Raw genomic sequence first — 15,295 nt, forward strand, 5'->3', positions numbered from 1 at the left:
TATCTATATAACAGAATCATACTCACCTGATGTAAAGAAGTGCTATCCTGTGTTGTATGTGGAGTGTAGGAAAAGGTCAGGGAATCGCGTTTTTATACCGGATTAATACAGATAACATTTCGATTCCTCGGGATATTCACAAATACATGTATACTAGCTGATATTAACAAAAATATTTCAAATCCATTCAATTTGTGAATCAGTCTGTATTACTAGAGACTCGTAATACGGCACTTATACGCGTTAACAGTTGGCAGATTCTCTCATACTATAAATTAACGCTCAATCCCAAGTCCATGAAGTTATATAAAGGTTGGGAATATATTTCATACTAGTCTGGTATATAAACAGATATATATGTATTGCCAAACAAGTTATACGTTCAGTACACGTGTGTTTGGTATATATATATATATATATTGTATACGGCCTATTGTTAAACGTACCCATATACCATGCTAACCTCTTGTACTCGTTGATATCAGAAACAAAGAAAGTCTATACGGGTTAAGTCATCTGATATGTACCTACCATTTGATCGGCTATTTGACTCCCGTCGAGAATTTCAAACAAACTGTTCTATTGTGCGTCAGCATGTTTTTTAATTAATTTTTATTTTGGTCATAAATCGGCACGCAATTTGTTACAACGATAACAATTGTGAAAATAACGCTATGAAAGTAAAATTGTATAGGGTCTTTATAAAAAAATATCGCTATGATTCATCGACTCTGATCAGAACCAAACTCATATTTTATAGAAATGCTTTAAATGTATCTTTATAATTGAAATGGATTTTAATTATTTTATTATTATTTTCAAGTTCAATATGCATGTAATCATCAATATTAAACATAATACCATCATAACAAACAGATATAAAATAGGATGTCGTCACATCCTCACAATATTAAACATAATACCATCATATCAAACAGATATAAAGTATGATATCGTCATCGTCACATCCTCACAGTATTAAACATAATATCATCGTAACAAACAGATATAAAGTATGATGTCGTCACATCCTCACAATATTAAACATAATATCATCGTAACAAACAGATATAAAGTATTGTATCGTCACATCCTCACAATATTAAACATAATATCATCATATCAAACAGATATAAAGTATGATGCCGTCACATCCTCACAATATTAAACATAATATCATCGTAACAAACAGATATAAAGTATGATGCCGTCACATCCTCACAATATTAAACATAATATCATCGTAACAAACAGATATAAAGTATGATGTCGTCACATCCTCACAATATTAAACATAATATCATCGTAACAAACAGATATAAAGTATGATGTCGTCACATCCTCACAATATTAAACATAATATCATCGTAACAAACAGATATAAAGTATGATGTCGTCACATCCTCACAATATTAAACATAATATCATCATATAAAGTATGTTATTATTTTTATGGTTTGTAAACTCACTTCTGATTAGTCAGGACTGCACCACGTGTCGGCTTATAAATATTGATATTGACTTGGAGCGCGTGAAAAATATATATTGACTTATTAGGGCGCGTGCAAGTCTAGGCCTCTCATTCGTTTTAAGTGAATACAATATATAGTGTTTTATAATTCAAACTGAAGAATGGACATCAGATGGGTGTTAGTGGGGATGTGTGTGTGTGTGTTTACGATATTCTTAATAAAAGTATTTAAAAGTTTACCCTAAATGCTCTGGCCCGGATGACATGCGTGATGTTGTTTAGTGAAATGAACAAGCCTACGATTACTTCCTACGCGGAATATAATAATCTTCTAGTACTTATTTATATATGGGGAGTTACAACACTAAAGACCTTCTGTAACAACACCCCCCCCCCCCCCCCCCCCCGAAAAAAAATCTGTAATTAGACTGTAATTACATTGTATGGGTGACCCTGAATTCCAAGGTCGATGTGTGTATCCAGGAAGTGGACACGAGACAATATGTAAAACCTATAACTTAAATAATGCAGATTGAAAGTGATACTGAAAATGAATTTATATAACAAAACGATCAAACAGGAAATCAGCATCACTATACTCCACTTAAAATAGAGAGTGAGCATGGCGTTTTATAGAAAGTAACAATAGATGACTCTCAGTGATTTAAATACACATGTATCTGCTATCTATAGAAAATACATACATGTAAACCTATGTTTAAACCTAATAATACATTCTTAGTCATACCTCCTATGTACATATGTACATGTAGACTATAAATGTTTATTTTGTTCGTATATATAAATATCAGATCACAAGATAATTTTTAATTTTAAAAAGACAATTTTGCGGTGTTAATATAAAATGCGCAGTCTGAAACTTGAGCAAACTGGCCACTTGCTACTAATTTTTGTGAAGGATTGTCCAGCTTCAAGATAAAAAAACTATAAGAACAGTGGCTAGGTATACTCCGCTAGATATACATGGATACAAAAAAAATCTTATAGCACTTTTAGTATACGTACACGAATCAACGTATCCACGGACTTAACACAGTCTGTATCAAATATTTCACATGGTGCCTGCACACATTGAACAATGAATAATTATAAACTTCATTCTAAATAACATATAACAACCATAACAAATAGTTTGACCTGCAGTGATTTGTTTAACAATATGTGATACGCCATGTAAGCTGTTTGTATTTTTTTTTTTTATTAGATGTCCCTACACGGATATAACAGTTACGCACATTTTAATGTTGATTTTTAATCCATGTGTATTTTTTTTACCTTTATTTGTCGTAATAGTAGCTCCTCTGAGCTTTTGACTACATGTTATGCATATGCAACATTAAACCGTTGAATGAACCCCGGAGCGCCTCGTAAGCTTCAAACGTCTGTAACACACAGATTATCCTGTGTTCAGAGCGCCACTGTAACACTGATTGTCATGACACTTTTGTACGCTTTTTTACGTGAAAATAATTAGTTAGGAAAGAAGTGACAGGTAGTTCTACAACAACACAGTTATCGACAGTTAATAAGTCTCAGTTATATAAAAAGTTTACGGCATGGCTGCTGTTACGCCTCGTGATATCGAAGACGTCAAGAAAATGGTGAAAAAGAAACTGTAAGTTTAAAAGTTAGGATGACCAGACGATGTGTAAACAAACTTTCAAAACTGCTCAAAAACTCTAAAATAAAATCTCAAAACATAAACTTGACGCGCGATCGCTAATGTTAAGTAGATTTGTATGTGTTCAAGATATTTTTTTCGATGAACCAAACTACGCAAGTACATACTATGATTCAGGATGTAGTTGCTTGAGTTTAATTGGTGGTCATTACATTTATGATTATTATTGCTACTGTTAGCACAGTTTCCTCTGGCCGGGACACCATGCTTGGTAGTCTACACATGCGTGGTGTCAGGGCCAGACGAAACTCGGGCTACACCAGACATGGTGTCAGGGCCAGAGGAAAATAGGGTTACTGTTAGCATAGCCCGAGTTTTCTCTGGCCCTGTCACCATGTGGGGTGTAGGGCCAGAGCGCACTACTATATGAAAACGTGGAATTATCCGACACCGTTTGGTGTCGCTAAGAATTTGATGCAAAAACAATAAAATCGGGTGTGACATAACACCTACCTTACATATATGGATAAATGAGATATTTATGTACCCCAAAACACCCATTTAGTCTCATCTAGGTGTTTTATTCCGTCCGTATAGACCCTCACTTTACACTAGTCAAAATTTCATACTTGACTCGACGCCATATTGCTAACTATGTAGGTCGCGGTCCGCCTAATTACCCTAATCTGTGCCCGATGGAGCGAAAAGAAAAAAAAATACAACATTTATTTTTATATATTTTACCGCTTATACTTTATAAATAATGATTTTTTTGATGGAATATAACATCTTTTGGGAAATAATCAACTTAGTTTTCATAATTTAAACTTTGTAAGAAGAAAAACACAATAAATGATATGTGGTTTTTTCGGTCCATTGCGTTCCGATTTGGGTGGTTAGTCGTACTGTCACTTACAAAATGGCGGGTCAACAGTATGAAATTTTGACTAGCGTAAAGCGAGGGCCTGTACGGACGAAATAAAACACCTTAGATGAGACTAAATGGGTGTTTTGGGGTACATAAATATCTCATTTATCCATATATGTAAGGTAGGTGTTATGTCACACCCGATTTTATTGTTTTTGCATCAAATTCTTAGCGACACCAAACGGTGTCGGATAATTCCACGTTTTCATATAGTAGTGCGCTCTGGCCCTACACCAGACATGGTGACAGGGCCAGAGAAAACTCGGGCTACTGTTAGCAGTACATTGTATATACATAGTCCAGTATACTGTATATTATAAATATATTTTGTGCCGTTTAACGGTTGAATATGTAAAAATATCAGTATTGCAGTAGACCAAAGATTTTCGTTAAACTTTTCAATTTACTACAGACGTACCTTTCTACGATTTTTGGAAAACATGCTCAACTATGCCAATGCACCACTGTCCACTTTTATTTTTAATTTTAGTATCCTTAATCACTATGTGGCATGGTGTCAGGGCCAGAGGAAACTTTGGCTACATACAGTAGAAGCATTGAATAATGTGAGACAGAAAAGCAAAAGTATTAATATTTTTCCTATCAATTTTCAGTTTTGTTTTTATATGCACCTCAGCCAATATTATTTTTTTAAAATAGGGAACTTTACATCAATAGAGAAAAGAGAGAAAATACTTTTGATCCAGCTGGGGCATGCAGAACTACCAGGAAAATGGTAAATATAAGTCCAGGGAGGTCTGTCCTATTGTCACAGAACTACCAGGAAAATGGTAAATATAAGTCCTAATCATGGAGGTCTGTTCTATTGTCACAGAACTACCAGGAAAATGGTAAATATCAGTCCTCATCATGGAGGTCTGTTCTATTGTCACAGAACTACCAGGAAAATGGTAAATATAAGTCCTAATCATGGAGGTCTGTCCTATTGTCACAGAACTACCAGGAAAATGGTAAATACAAGTCGTATTCAGGGAGGTCGGTCCGATTGTCACAGAACTACCAGGAAAATGGTAAATACAAGTCGTAATCAGGGAGGTCGGTCCGATTGTCACAGATCTAGAACTACCAGGAAAATGGTAAATATAAGTCCAGGGAGGTCTGTCCTATTGTCACAGAACTACCAGGAAAATGGTAAATACAAGTCGTAATCAGGGAGGTCGGTCCGATTGTCACAGAACTACCAGGAAAATGGTAAATATAAGTCCTAAACAGGGAGGTCTGCCCTATTGTCCTATTGTCACAGAACTACCAGGAAAATGGTAAATATGTCCTAATCAGGGAGGTCTGCCCTATTGTCAAAGAACTACCAGGAAAATGGTAAATACAAGTCGTAATCAGGGAGGTCTGCCCTATTGTCCTATTGTCACAGAACTACCAGGAAAATGGTAAATATAAGTCGTAATCAGGGAGGTCTGTCCTATTGTCCTATTGTCACAGAACTACCAGGAAAATGGTAAATATGTCCTAATCAGGGAGGTCTGTCCGATTGTCAAAGAACTACCAGGAAAATGGTAAATACAAGTCGTAATCAGGGAGGTCTGGTCCGATTGTCACAGAACTACCAGGAAAATGGTAAATATAAGACCTAATCAGGGAGGTCTGTCCTATTGTCAAAGAACTACCAGGAAAATGGTAAATACAAGTCGTAATCAGGGAGGTCTGCCCTATTGTCCTATTGTCACAGAACTACCAGGAAAATGGTAAATATAAGACCTAATCAGGGAGGTCTGTCCTATTGTCACAGAACTACCAGGAAAATGGTAAATACAAGTCGTAATCAGGGAGGTCTGCCCTATTGTCCTATTGTCACAGAACTACCAGGAAAATGGTAAATATAAGTCGTAATCAGGGAGGTCTGCCCTATTGTCCTATTGTCACAGAACTACCAGGAAAATGGTAAATATGTCCTAATCAGGGAGGTCTGCCCTATTGTCCTATTGTCACAGAACTACCAGGAAAATGGTAAATATAAGTCGTAATCAGGGAGGTCTGCCCTATTGTCCTATTGTCACAGAACTACCAGGAAAATGGTAAATATGTCCTAATCAGGGAGGTCTGCCCTATTGTCAAAGAACTATTAGGAAAATGGTAAATATAAGACGTCCTAATCAGGGAGGTCTGTCCTATTGTCACAGAACTACCAGGAAAATGGTAAATATAAGTCCAGGGAGATCTGTCCTTTGGTCACAGAACTACCAGGAAAATGGTAAATATAAGTCCAGGGAGGTCTGTCCTATTGTCCTATTGTCACAGAACTACCAGGAAAATGGTAAATATAAGACCTAATCAGGGAGGTCTGTCCTATTGTCACAGAACTACCAGGAAAATGGTAAATATAAGACCTAATCAGGGAGGTCTGTCCTATTGTCACAGAACTACCAGGAAAATGGTAAATATAAGTCCTAATCAGGGAGGTCGGTCCGATTGTCACAGAACTACCAGGAAAATGGTAAATATAAGACCTAATCAGGGAAGTCTGTCCTATTGTCACAGAACTACCAGGAAAATGGTAAATATAAGTCCTAATCAGGGAGGTCGGTCCGATTGTCACAGAACTACCAGGAAAATGGTAAATATAAGACCTAATCATGGAGGTCTGTCCTATTGTCAAAGAACTACCAGGAAAATGGTAAATACAAGTCGTAATCAGGGAGGTCGGTCCGATTGTCACAGAACTACCAGGAAAATGGTAAATATAAGTCCAGGGAGGTCTGCCCTATTGTCACAGAACTACCAGGAACATGGTAAATATAAGTCCAGGGAGGTCTGCCCTATTGTCACAGAACTACGTATACCAGGAAAATGGTAAATATAAGACGTCCTAATCAGGGAGGTCGGTCCGATTGTCACAGAACTACCAGGAAAATGGTAAATATAAGTCGTAATCAGGGAGGTCGGTCCCATTGTCACAGAACTACCAGGAAAATGGTAAATATAAGTCGTAATCAGGGAGGTCTGTCCTATTGTCACAGAACTACCAGGAAAATGGTAAATACAAGTCGTAATCAGGGAGGTCTGTCCTATTGTCACAGAACTACCAGGAAAATGGTAAATACAAGTCGTAATCATGGAGGTCTGTCCTATTGTCCTATTGTCACAGAACTACCAGGAAAATGGTAAATATGTCCTAATCAGGGAGGTCTGCCCTATTGTCCTATTGTCACAGAACTACCAGGAAAATGGTAAATATAAGTCGTAATCAGGGAGGTCTGCCCTAGCTATTGTCCTATTGTCACAGAACTACCAGGAAAATGGTAAATATAAGTCGTAATCAGGGAGGTCGGTCCCATTGTCACAGAACTACCAGGAAAATGGTAAATATAAGTCGTAATCAGGGAGGTCTGTCCTATTGTCACAGAACTACTAGGAAAATGGTAAATACAAGTCGTAATCATGGAGGTCTGTCCTATTGTCCTATTGTCACAGAACTACCAGGAAAATGGTAAATATGTCCTAATCAGGGAGGTCTGTCCTATTGTCCTATTGTCACAGAACTACCAGGAAAATGGTAAATATGTCCTAATCAGGGAGGTCTGTCCGATTGTCACAGAACTACCAGGAAAATGGTAAATATAAGTCGTAATCATGGAGATCTGTCCGATTGTCACAGAACTACCAGGAAAATGGTAAATATAAGTCCTAATCAGAGAGGTCTGTCCTATTGTCACAGAACTACCAGGAAAATGGTAAATACAAGTCGTAATCAGGGAGGTCGGTCCGATTGTCACAAGCAGGCTGTAACATGTCAGAAATGTTTTCTTTGAGCCATCATTTTGAAACTGATCATGATATTGGATCAGTTGAAATGACCACTGGCCATTGATGTCTCTGTAATACAAATTTGACATTTACACCGTACATGTATAGATTGTATACGTATGTGCTGAAAGTAAAGCACTGCAGGGAGGAGTTAAGTGTGAGCTTCAGACAGTTCTTACCGAATCTTTTTTTCAAATCTCTTACAAGAGAGTTAAGAATTCTTTGTTCATGGAACAGCCTCAATAGGCACATGCAATTTATGATTCTATTTAGTATAATTTATTTATTCTATTGTCTATCCTTACTTAGTGTGGAATCAATTTAACCCATCCCTGTTTAGCTAGCCACTACAGGAACGCCCTGTGAAGTGATATGTGAGAAACACAGATCTTGTGATGAGGTCTGTTGGGTTAGTTGTTTCTCCACAGATGCTTTTCACCCTGTGAATATTTTCCTCTTACATGCAAAACTGGTTGAAAGAAACACATATTCATACTACATTTCATGAAATTATGTCATGAGTAATGCTGATATTACTGTATAAAAATGTTGAAGTTATTTGAAGAATTTACATTGATTTATATTTTACTCAATCACATAATATTCTTTAACTGTGCGGTGGCCGAGTGGTTAAGTTGTCCCAACACTTTATCACTAGCCCTCCACCTCTGGGTTATGAGTTCAAAACCCCCTTGGGGAAGTTGCCTGGTACAGACCGTAGACCGTAGCTTTCCCCCACCTCCAAAACCTGGCATGTCCTTAAATGACCCCATAGCTGGCTGTTCAGAACAAACCAAACGAAATAACATTGAGACAATAATTGAACTTGTATCTTTTCTGTCTGCAGTATAAATATGACCTGATGTACAGAGTGATCAACTATATCTTTTCTGTCTGCAGTATAAATATGACCTGATGTACAGAGTGATCAACTATATCTTTTCTGTCTGCAGTATAAATATGACCTGATGTACAGAGTGATCAACTGTATCTTTTCTGTCTGCAGTATAAATATGACCTGATGTACAGAGTGATCAACTATATCTTTTCTGTCTGCAGTATAAATATGACCTGATGTATAGAGTGATCAACTGTATCTTTTCTGTCTGCAGTATAAATATGACCTGATGTACAGAGTGATCAACTATATCTTTTCTGTCTGCAGTATAAATATGACCTGATGTACAGAGTGATCAACTATGATGTGTTTGACAAGCAAAGTCCTCGATATAAAAACAGAAAGAAGAAAGGGAATCAGTAAGTTCTCTTATTTTATTTTTAATTAACAATTATGCATAAATTTATTTTGAATTAAACTAAATCTGAAATATTCAAATTTGTTAGCTTCAGATATATTGTTGAAATCAATCCTATAAATTTGATTATCTCAAGGGTTGTATACATATATAGTTATCTAGTTTTATATGTAAGAAAATTGTAGTATTCACATTTTTAAGATTACTATTTGCTGTCTGATTTGTATAATTTATTATACAATGTAATAATGTAGAGCTGTATTTAGTGTCAAACCATCAACTTCCATGGCTAATAGGCGGCAAAACTTTGGAATTAAAGATTTTATTTTTGTGTCTTCTATGGACACATGGATGTGACTAAAGTAAATTCATTGCACACACTACAACATACAGGTATATATTTTACCTTCAATCTGTTTTGTTTGTGTTCTCTCAAGCAATTACTGCACTATGGGTTCTGTCCCCTGGGCCAAGATGAAATGATGTCCAAAAATTGCAACACTGTAATCTCTGCTTGTTATTAGGCTTAATGTTAATGACTGATTAGCCTGTTTGAGTTCGAAACCTACGTGGGGTAGTTGCCTAGTACTGACCGTAGGTCAGTGGTTTTTCTCCGGGTACTCCGGCTTTCCTTCACCTGGCACATCCTTAAATGACCCTGGCTGTTAATGGGATGTTTAACAATATAAACTAAAGTAATATGACTAATATAGATGTTTGATGTTGTCCTTTAGATGTTAATGACTGAGTAGCCTGTTATCAGTATTATGACTAACGTAGAAGTGGGGTCTCACTTATTACTGTATATCCAGGTATAACACTGTTTTAGTGAGGGGTTTTAAAATCAACCCCAGAGTGGCGCCATCGATAGTAGTCTCAGGCATCAATTATTGTGAGCTGTCACTCCTCATTATACATTATGATAGCCTTTGCTTTTGTGAGGCTTCAAAACCAGGAACCAATTACAAACCGTATTTGTATTTCAGGAAGGTAAAATATACAATTGTAGTAAGCATTAAACATATGTCTGGTTAATGTTCAGTCTGCTGAATGTAAGTTATACACATAACCAGGTTGATGTCAGTCTTAACTGTCTTACATCTTTAAAAAGCAGTGCAACTAAACATTTCCAAGAGATTTTTTTTTTTGAGAAGTTGATTGAACCAATTCAAGTCTATGAGATGATGCAATATAATATTATTAATATAGGATAATAACCGCAACATACTCAAGCGTTGCTGATAAGTTGGAACTTTACTTATTAGTAACGCTTGAGTATGTTGCGGTTATTATCCTATATTTATAGTTTATCCACTCTAACTGCCCGGCATACCTCCTTGGTATCCAAACTCAACGCGAAGTACTACACTTAGAAGACCCACTAATTTCCAGCTGACGTTGGCTCCTCTCTCATGTTTAATATTATTAATACAGACAAATGTTGTTTTTTTTCATTTAAAGAGAAACACCAGTCGAATATGATCATCAGACAGAGAAAGAAAAGCGTAAAAAGCGTGAGTCATCTCAGGGAGGTGGAACTGAGTCTGGAGGGGCAGAACAAACTGAGGAGGCAGGCAGTACCATATATCCTAAACTAGAGAACACCACACGCAGGGTTACACTGTACAGGGAAGCGGACAGGATCACCAAATATGCTAATGAGGTTTATGTAGGTATTTCTCTCAGGTCCTACATGTAGTGAATTATTTATTTGAGATTTAAACAATGTCAAGAATGTTTAATGTACGATTCAAAATAACATAACTTACTGATGGTAAGCTCTCATATGTTGTTTGTATAGGATAGAAATTTTAATCTTTACACTTCAATGACTTCATGCAATCAATGTTGCTTAGAAAACTTGTTTACTACACACTTCTACATGTTTTTCAAATTATCAGTCTGTTGAATCCATTTGCTATTCATATCAGTGTACTGGGTTTCCAATACCAAATGTTTGATTTCGTTTTAAGTTACCTTAGCCTGTACTCCAATGATTTTAGAGGTTAACATGACAGGAAACTTTTGACAGACTGTCATGTAACATCGTAATATCCACCAATGTAATCAGGTGGAATAAGACGTCATATATGTATAGGAGTACCTTAGCCTGATTAAACTGTACTGTTTTTAGCTCACTTGCCCATGGAGAAATTGAGCTTATGCAGTGGTGTGGCATCTGTCGTCTATGTCATCACATTTTTTCTTTAAACAACTTCCTACTCAATAACCAAGCGTCCTAGAATAAATTAAGATGTTTGGTTGGTAGCTATAGGTTTCCGTGGGTGAAGCAAGACAATGATTGTAAAAAGAAATAACGTAGCTTGGCCCATATTCAAGGTCACAGGGGTCAACTTTATCCAAATAGTTGTAAACACAAACTTTGATTTAATTGTCTACAGTTGTAGTATTTTGCTAGTAGGCTTCTGGTATAAATCAAAACAAATTTTGATTCTTCTTGTTTACCAGAAGGCATTCAGTCATGATGTATTATCAATCAATTCTCGGGATGAAGTCAAGCATAGTTTATTAAAAGAAATGACGTTGATGATTCTTACTTGATTTTATAGGAGTCAACTTTACTAAAATATTTAAGTGACTTTTTTAATTGATTTAAACTGACAGGCCTTGAATCATTATGCAGCGAATAACTGTTGAGTGATGCAGGCCCATGGGGTCTCGTAATGTGAAGTGTTATATACCTGTAAGAACATGATTTGATTGGGTACCAGTCTCTTATTCAAACAGAATCACCCAGCTGACACTTACACTAGCTTTGATTATCAGCACCTAGTTTGAATCTCTCATATCAAATCTAAATTTATCTGGACTCCAAGATAACACAATTTTAAAGCTCAATTTTATCTGTTATTTCAATGCTTTATACATGTAGACATGGTCCAGTCTAGAGCATATATATTTAGAAGAGTTTCTCTCTAATGATATTATATAAAAACAGTTAAAGGGACATAGCTTAAACCCCAAGAATCCTGCATTGTTCTACATTATAAACACATCATACACCTCTGTAAACACATGGTTTAGAAATAATCTGCAAATATGAGATTAATATTCATGTTATTGAATGACAGCAATCCAAGTTGTTTATTGTATAAATATTGTAACAAAAGTATATGATTATGCATATTGTATTGGTAATGTAAACTTGTAATTCTGATATTTCAGAACAAGTACAATATGGAAGATCTCCAGACAATACACCACTTCAGGCCAAGTTCTCAACAGGACAACGTGTACAAGTCTCTAGACTCTGGATACCTCCATAACTATACACGACATGTTGGATCCATTCTTCACTCTAAGTCGTATGTTGACTTCTACAAGAAAGAAGGTTTGTTATATGTTAATTTATACAGTTATTCATCTTTGTAGTGGTGTCGAGGACTCTAGCCAGATTTCTTAACATAAAATAAAAATTATATAACTTTTTCTGTTGCAATCAAACCTTGAGCAGTCATAACCACCATTAAAATGACCTAAATATGTTTTTAAGATCTTAAATGTTCCTAAAATCATATATTTGGGCCAGATAACTCAATTTACGTTTGAGAGGTTTACAACATTCTGAACTATCCTATTGTAACATCCTATATTTGTTTGGAATGCTATCTACACCTACCAGAACATGTATATATATAGAAATGAAATATATTTGACAGGTCTACATACTGGTGACAAAAGTAAAGTCCAAAAGACTCCAGGAACTGCCGTCAAGGAAAACCAAAGATCCCTGAAAATGACAAAAAAACACCCAAGCCAGAAACATCAGAATAACATGGTCAGGCTAGGGACTTAACCAGTTAGTATGTTTATGAAACTTTTATCCAGATAGATAAATTATTTTAGATTTATCAATGTAAAGTTGAAATGTATTCAAACTGATAAAAACATATTTTTATAACTGTCTAATTATTATCATATGCATTTTTATAATGGACTTAAAACTAAAGGTTTTTTTCTCTATCTGCTTGTTTTTTTGTTAGTGAATTTTTAATGATTAATTTTTTTCTCAAAAAATTTACCTCACAGGTAGATTTTTTGAAAATCTATACACTGTAGACCTTTGAATTTTATCAGCAAATTTGATGTGAGTTAAAACATTTATTATATTATCGTTGTTTATTAATTCCTTTGTATTCTATGATATAATCTGATATAAAAGTTACAATTTTTTCCGATATGAATGATCATACCATATTTTTCCTGCAATAAACTCCCTTTGAGATTGGAGGTTAGTGGTAGGGGTTACGTAGACTTCGACCTTGAATTAGAAGAGGTGAGCATTTATTGCAGAATAATGATAATAGTCCTGTTGATATTTGTACTGCAGTGCAATATACATGTCCAGCGGAATGAATGGGTTAATGACTGGAAATGGACCTTCTTCCAGAAATGGGCATTGCCAGAAATAGGATTTATTGCTTGATAAATATGGTTATTTCTTTAAAGGATTTCTATCACGAGATATCTTTTTATGTTTGTCCGTCCTTTAATATTACAAGTTGTTTCAGGACTGAGTATAGTCATCTCCTGTATAGTGATTCATGTACAAGATGTATTGTTCACAGAGTTAGTGCCCTTAGTTAATGTTTTGTTTAATTAATTTATCCTTCAGACAGGTGTTTGGTAACGGCAATATAATGGTCATTATAGCTTCAAAGATTTACTTGGTCACCCGAGAGAAAGTCTGTAGAGTGTAACATGTGTTTGTCATGTTGATTAATTCACAGTTCTATAATTATATAATTTGCATAATTCTCACTTCTGACAAGTGTTTTCATTGGCTTAAAAATAAGTAGTTATCAGCCAATAACCTAAAAATGATGACTCCGTTTGTAACTTCTATTTTGACTGGCTGATGCAGTAGCGTAATAATTTCTAAGAGAAAAGAGTTCGTAAAAAATATTTCCACTGTAGATTGAATTATAAGGTTGGTGACTATAGAACACTCCATTGGTTGTATTATTTCTCAATAACATAAAATATATTCAATTTAATCTGTAATTAATGTGTACTAGTAAGGGGTCTTAATTGCTATGTTAACAAAAACAAGTGTGATTTCAGATAACAACAGAAAACTAGTATATCATACCATAACTCAGGTGTCTGTTAAAACCCATTGGCCTCTTATTGTGAAAGAATTAATAATTCCTATGTGTATCCAACTGTATACTTGTTCTTGATTTGATTGTTTTCTTGTTTTCTTCAGATGCTCAGTAACACTTAACAATATATATATATATCTAAATATATACACACTCACTATTATATATATATATCTAAATATATACACACTCACTATATATATATCTAAATATATACACACTCACTATATATATATCTAAATATATACACACTCACTATATATATATCTAAATATATACACACTCACTATATATATATCTAAATATATACTCACTATCTTACACTAACAACTCAAAGTACTTAATAATCTAAAAGTATTTTTGATATGATATTTCAGTCCTTTTCATGCTAATTTAAGCATATACCTTATAATAACTAGGGACATATCTATGTACATCCCAGTAATAGCCTACACAATGTATATAGTAACTGATGTATAGGATTAACTTGTTTTCACTAAAATCAGGATGAGAGGAGAGGTACATACTTATCAAAGCTTTCTGAGGACCTTGTGATAGAAATAAAACAAAGATGCAGTTTTTAAACATTCCTAAATATGTTGGATTTCTAATGTATAGCAGACAGTCCTGTCAGAGCATTGAATATAGTTGGTGATCAGAAATTTAGAAATAGTTCACTAATGTGTGCTAACTTGCTAAGGGACAGTTTGGTAAACATTATAGGTGGTAAATTTGTCACTAAATAGAGACCACGGAACGCCAACTTTATATAACACACAATGTGTACTAACTCGCTAAGGGACAGTTTGGTAAACGTTAATCTGTCACTAAATAGAGACCACGGAACGCCAACTTTATATAACACACAAGTTCAATGTGTACTAACTCGCTAAGGGACAGTTTGGTAAACATTATAGGGGGTAAATCTGTCTCTAAATAAAGACCACGGAACGCCAACTTTATATAACACACAAGTTCAATGTGTACTAACTCGCTAAGGGACAGTTTGGTAAACGTTATAGGTGGTAAATCTGTCTCTAAATTAAGACCACGGAACACCAGCTTTATATATTAAACAATTAAAATATTTTA

General features: G+C 35.1%; 1 protein-coding gene across 1 annotated transcript; it reads left to right on the top strand.

The window, feature by feature from the left end:
• The first annotated feature begins 2,887 nt into the window (after window positions 1-2,887).
• LOC117342967 lies at window positions 2,888-14,371 on the top strand. Its single transcript, XM_033905275.1, has 6 exons — window positions 2,888-3,107; window positions 4,702-4,777; window positions 8,987-9,078; window positions 10,539-10,746; window positions 12,264-12,429; window positions 12,758-14,371. The coding sequence occupies exons 1-6, from the start codon at window positions 3,049-3,051 to the stop codon at window positions 12,892-12,894; spliced, it is 738 nt and encodes a 245-aa protein (XP_033761166.1). The 5' UTR covers window positions 2,888-3,048; the 3' UTR covers window positions 12,895-14,371.
• The last annotated feature ends 924 nt before the right edge of the window (window positions 14,372-15,295 follow it).

Source organism: Pecten maximus, chromosome 14, assembly GCF_902652985.1.
Source record: "Pecten maximus chromosome 14, xPecMax1.1, whole genome shotgun sequence".
NCBI lineage: Eukaryota > Metazoa > Mollusca > Bivalvia > Pectinida > Pectinidae > Pecten > Pecten maximus.

Bases quoted from the DNA above. Each gene is read 5' to 3' on its own strand.
- LOC117342967 (XM_033905275.1), top strand. From the start codon at position 3,049: ATGGCTGCTGTTACGCCTCGTGATATCGAAGACGTCAAGAAAATGGTG. The intron at 4,778-8,986 runs GTAAATATAAGT...TTCTGTCTGCAG, and splicing joins GCAGAACTACCAGGAAAATG to TATAAATATGACCTGATGTA. The intron at 9,079-10,538 runs GTAAGTTCTCTT...TTTCATTTAAAG, and splicing joins AGAAAGAAGAAAGGGAATCA to AGAAACACCAGTCGAATATG.